The 5,188-nt window shown below is 59.1% G+C and overlaps 1 protein-coding gene across 1 annotated transcript; it reads right to left on the bottom strand.

Annotated features, from left to right (window-relative positions):
- Positions 1-452: 452 nt before the first annotated feature.
- Positions 453-2,970, bottom strand: LOC106898251 (C-type lectin domain family 2 member B-like). Its single transcript, XM_014959389.1, has 6 exons — positions 2,909-2,970; positions 2,305-2,462; positions 1,767-1,862; positions 1,483-1,667; positions 1,071-1,171; positions 453-892 (listed from the first exon to the last, which is right to left on the bottom strand). Exons 2-6 carry the CDS (start codon positions 2,456-2,458, stop codon positions 829-831), a joined length of 600 nt encoding a protein of 199 aa, XP_014814875.1. The 5' UTR covers positions 2,459-2,462; positions 2,909-2,970; the 3' UTR covers positions 453-828.
- Positions 2,971-5,188: the final 2,218 nt, after the last annotated feature.

The raw sequence follows: 5,188 nt of genomic DNA, 5'->3' as shown, positions 1-5,188 counted from the left end.
ACTGGACTCAGCCATGGACAGGAACTAGATACCCAGTCTGGAGTCAGGAACACAGGGATGGGGATCAAGAGCAGACAAACAGACAGGGTCCTCCACAAATGTCAACCACCAAAGAAAGAGCTGACCCTTTGATCCCTCAGCTTTTACCCTGAGCATGGGGCAGATGGGATGGAACACCCCTTTGGTCAGTTTTGAGGCCACCATCCTGTCTGCTCCTTGCCACAGCAGCGACCCCTCTACGCTCTTCTGCTTCCCACCCTCCAGCGGGGAAAACAACAGTTACCTTGGTTGTTAGAGCAGTGAACACAAGGAAGAGCCTCTCTGCAGCCCATCCCTTGGCAGGAACTAACAACATTGATCTAATCGCTCTAAGTATTAACAGGATTTTCTTACAAAATATGCTGGTAATTTCCAAAAGCAGAAGAGGATAAGCTAAGAAATAAAATGACTGAAGAGAAAGTTGGTTCTGTTCTACCTCACACTAGGACAATATGACTTGTGGCACAAACAAGAAGACTTCTGGGATGGTCCCAGAGAGAAGGAAAGAGAAACCAGTTCCATGGTGGGGGTCCCAGCCCAGGCAGGCACATGGCAGCTCCCACCACAGCTCCTGACCTGCAGGTTCATCTCCTGAGAGCTGGCAGCGAGTTTCTGCTGAGACCAGGAGCAACCAGAGCAGCAGCTGAGGGAAGGACATCCCTGCACCACTCTGTGCTGCTGGAAGAGGGGAAGCTGTGAGTCCCCACCATGGAGAAGGGCCTTTCTCCACCACTTCTGTCAAGTGGTTCTCACTGGAGCATAGGTTTGCTGCAGAGATAGTGCCGTCTCTCAGGCACTCAGGAGATCGTGATCATTGAGGAACAGACAAGGTTCTTCTCCCACCACTGGGATCCTGCAACAAGCAGCACAGACAACACTGGTACTGTGGGGGTCAGGGCTGTCCCCACGAGCCCCAGGAGAAGACAAGGGCTGCCTGCAAGGGAAAGCCCCAGCACACACCTCCCACCAGGACCCTGCCCATCCCACCACAGGACGGTCTCCCCACGGCCCCGGCTCCCAACGGGACTCACGTCTGGTTGAAGCTGCTGCCGTCCACCCACTCCAGGTGCTCACCCCGTCTCCGCAGCCCAATCCAGTAATCGATGTTGCCCTTCAGGCGTGAGAGAAACTCCTGGGCAGAAAAGAGAGAAGCCAAGAGTCAGGAGCTGCTGCCAGCCCCACACCAGTCCCTGACCCAGCCTCACACTGGTCCCACCAGCCTTACAGGTATCCCTGCCCCCACACGGCTACCACCAGCCCTGGGATGGCAGCAGCTCCCACCCCACGCCTGCTCCAACAAGCTCCAGAGCTGCTGCAGGAGATCACCAGCCCACCCAGTGCTCTCGGTCCTGCTCTGACACAGCTCTGCTCCCACCCCACACTCTGTGCCCAACCCAGGAACTCCACCAAACCCCCACGCACCCACAGCAGCCCCTCACTCACCATTTCCCACTCCCTCCTCAGCACGGCCAGCGAGGCCCCACGCGAGGAGCACTGCTCCTGGCTCCACTCCCAGCTCCCCTGGTCCCTCGAGAGGTAGTAGCAGACATTGCGGTACCCGACCCAGCCATCAGGACACGCCAGCACCGGAGCCACAGGCACAGCTGGATCCCCTCCACATGTTCTTGCTGGAGAGGGAAGGGGAGAAGGGCAGAGGATTGGGCTGCGCAGGGACCAGGGGACACAGCTCCGTGGGGCAGGGAAGGAGGCAGCCGCTCCTCCCTTACCTGAGAGCACAGCAACAGCCACGGCCAGAGCCAGGACCAGAGCCACCAGCACAGCCACCACCAGGACACACACTGGATGGAGTACACACAGCTTGCCTGGAGATAAAAGGAGCCCCTCAGGGTGAGGATGGTGCTGTCCCCCTCTCATCCCTGCCACCCCCACCACCAGCTGCCCAGGGAACACAGGAGGGACCCCTCCCCACACCCTTTTACCCCCACACACACACTCAGCTGCAGCTTCTCAGTCCCCTCCCTGGGCACAGGAACTGCCATGGGGCCATTCCCAGCTGGCACCAAGGGACAGTCACACAGAGCAGGGACAAGGCTGTCACCCCACACCCTTGGTGGGGTGCTCGCCGCAGGAGGGCTGCCAGATAGAGATGGGGGGCTGCTATAGTTCCCCCAATGAGAACCGAGCAGAATATGAGGCCTTTCCCAGACAGCTGCCAGACTCCTCACACTTGCCAGCCCCAGTCCTTATGGGGTGACACTGCCAGGGGACACGGTCTGCTCCCCACAGGGGGCGCCCTGCACTCACCCAGGACTGTTCTGTGCATCCTTCGGTCTGTATCCCCAGGCACCTCTGGATGGGGGGACACTCCTCCCTCCCGGAGACTCAGGGGCTCCTCCACGTTCCCACTGCTGGAACAGATCCCCTTCCTCTCCCACGGGAATCCGTTCCCTTGTCCCATGACACTGAAATTAAAATCACTTGGCTCGCAACAAGCAGCACCTTGCGCCCAAGGGATCACAACAGCTGCCAAAGCCTGTTTCAAGCCAGGCCTGGACCCGGATCAACGCCCCCTGCTCTGTTCATCGTGGTGGGAGGGGACGAGAACCCCCCAGTGCCGCGGGGGTCGGGGCGAGGACAGGACGGGGCCCATCATTCGGGGACGCGCCACCGGCCCCGCCAGAGGAGGGAGGCGTGTGATCGTGCGGGAGGGAAAAGAACAGGGGTCCCCGCTCCTCTCTGGCCACGGTCGGGAGGGGATGCGGGAGTCCCCGGGCTCTCTCTGGGGTTGGGGGAAGAAAGTGGGGGTCCTTCGTCCCTCTCTGGGCACTGGTGAGATTGGGGGAATGAGGGGAATCCCTACCCCTCCCTCTCCTGGGGCGGGGGGAGGGAAGAAAGGACCCATCCCTACCTGTCCCGGCGCACTGTCCACCTCCGCTGCACAAACCGCCGCCAACAGGGGTGAGTCACTGAAGGGCATTAATACCGCCCTGCCAGCGCTCTGATTAATGAGCACTCCAGAGTGAGAAGGAGGCAGCCTTCCGGGGCAGTGCATCCGGACACAGGATATGGGGAGCCCCAGAGAAAGAAGGAGAAAAGAAGTTTCCTTGCCAGGTTCAGAGATCACTGCTCATTGTCAGGGCGGGAGTTGGGCATTAGTGACATGCTTTATTGTTATATTTCATTTTTACTTATTTATTATTACATTACATTATATTATTACATTATTATTATGTTAATTTATTATACATGTATATTTTTATATATTATTACTGTATGATATTAGTGACACGGTCATTAGTGCGCCTGGAAGCTCCAAAAGGATAAAACGTGCTGAGATTGGGACTGGGGCTGAGGAAGAAGTGTTTTCCGCTGGGGGTGGTGAGACCCTGGCCCCGGTTCCCCAGAGAGGGGGGTGATGACCCGGCTCTGGAAACATCCCAGGGCAGGTTGGACGGGGTTGTGGGCGACCTGCTCTGGTTGGAGATGTCCCTGCCAGGGCAGGGGGCTGGACTCCATGGGCTTTGGAAGTCCCTTCAGTCATAAAGCAATTGATGATTCCCGATAAAAACCCCTGTAAAACCGTGTCCAGACCCCTCACTTTGTCCGGGACATTCTTATGCACATAAATTAATAAACATTTTCCTCGCTAAGGCACGTTTCTTGCCTCTGCCCGTCGCACCCCTGGGGATGGACCCTGCTCCCCGCGGCTGGTCCCTCCCTGGGTTCTTGCCGGGACCGTGCTTTGCCCTGGGCAGCTCTGAGTGAGACACAAGGCCTTCAGCCAAGTCTTCTCCAGATTTGGCACCTGCTTTGCCTGGAACTCGCTCCCGGTGCATTTTTCCCTGCAGGACTGGCAGGGAAAGGATGGGGAGGGATGGATGCTCCGTGCCGGGGGCTTGGGGCTCAGCCCCACCAAGACTTGACTTCGTCTCTCTGCTTTTCTCTCTCTCTCTCTCTCCTCCTCGTCCCGCTTCCAGCCCGCCCATCCCCACATCTCCCAGGAGCAGGCGGCAGCAAAGAGCCCCGATGCAGCTCTCCCCGCCCAGCGTCCTCTCCCGGGCTCCTGCAGAGCTCCATGGACCCCCCTGACCTCTCCGCTTCGCTCCCTCCTGCCGCTCCTTCGCATCTCGGGCCGAAAGCTCCGGGAGGGAGGATTCAGGAGGAAGAACGGCCTCCTCGGCTGCCGCGGGGCTTGGCGGTGAGCGATCGCGGGCACTTTGGTACTGGGGGGATTTTCCCTCCGGCTTTTAGTGCTCCTCGTTACGGTATTTTTAATGCGGTCTTGTCACCGCAGTCCTCTCTTGTCACCACTGTCGTCTCCAGTCACCCCAGTCCTCTCTTGTCACCTCAATCCTCTCTCCTGTCACCCCAGTCCTCTCTAGTTATCCCAGTCCTCTCTTGTCACCCCAGTCCTCTCTACTCATCCCAGTCCTCCCTAGTTATCCCAGTCCTCTCTTGTCACCCCAGTCCTCTCGTTACCCCAGTCTTGCCAAGGCAGTAGAACTAATTACAATCCAGGCAATTAAGGGGGACTATTCTAAGTGGTGCCGCAGGGCGGCGCTGGCTGCGAGGCGCAGGAAGCGAGAGGAAGATGAAGGGGGCTCAGGCGGGGAGAGGAGAGGGAAGAGGCCGGCGGCGGCAGTGGGTGCCGTTGCCTTTCCCGGAGCCAGGAGGCGAGGAAGAAGCTGGTGCAAAGGGAAGGAGAGAGGAGGAAGGAGGAGGCTGGAGCGGCGGGAGGCGGCGGGGACGGGAGCAGGAGAGGCGGGACTTTGGCTTTCTGAATTTGTGGGGTGAAATCAAGAGCTGTTAAAGCCCGGGTGGAAAAGCGAGGAGAAAGAGCAGAGGGCAGAAAGAGCAGCATCAGTGTAAGGGCCGCCGATTTGGGCTCCGGTTTCTCCCTCTGCGCCCGAGAAGAGGGGGAGGGGACAGATGGCAGACGGCAACGGACACGGGGCGCCGATGGACATCCATCCCCCAGCAGCGAAGCGCTGACTTTAAAGCCTCCTGGGCACCTGCCCCTCGGGAACGTGGGGGGCTCTGTGGGGATCGGGCCCCCGCGCGTTTTGGGGAGGCGACTGGGAAATGTTGAATTGTTACAGTCAGCAGCGTGGAAGCAGAAGAGCCGCGCGGAGAAGGGCAGAAAGATGCCGGGGGGGCAGCCACCCCCTCCCAGCCACCCCCTCCAACG

The sequence above is a fragment of the Calidris pugnax genome, unplaced genomic scaffold, assembly GCF_001431845.1.
Source record: "Calidris pugnax isolate Ruff unplaced genomic scaffold, ASM143184v1 scaffold473, whole genome shotgun sequence".
Classification (NCBI taxonomy): domain Eukaryota; kingdom Metazoa; phylum Chordata; class Aves; order Charadriiformes; family Scolopacidae; genus Calidris; species Calidris pugnax.
The sequence above is the reverse complement of the archived record's forward strand: the minus strand, read 5'-3'. Positions and strand labels throughout refer to the sequence as shown.

Excerpts from the sequence above, each read along its gene's own strand:
- LOC106898251 (XM_014959389.1), bottom strand. The coding sequence starts at position 2,458 with ATGGGACAAGGGAACGGATTCCCGTGGGAGAGGAAGGGGATCTGTTCC. Across the intron at positions 1,172-1,482 it reads TGAGGAGGGAGTGGGAAATG|GAGTTTCTCTCACGCCTGAA; the intron begins GTGAGTGAGGGG and ends TTTTCTGCCCAG. Across the intron at positions 893-1,070 it reads GGCAGCAGCTTCAACCAGAC|GATCCCAGTGGTGGGAGAAG; the intron begins GTGAGTCCCGTT and ends TGCTTGTTGCAG.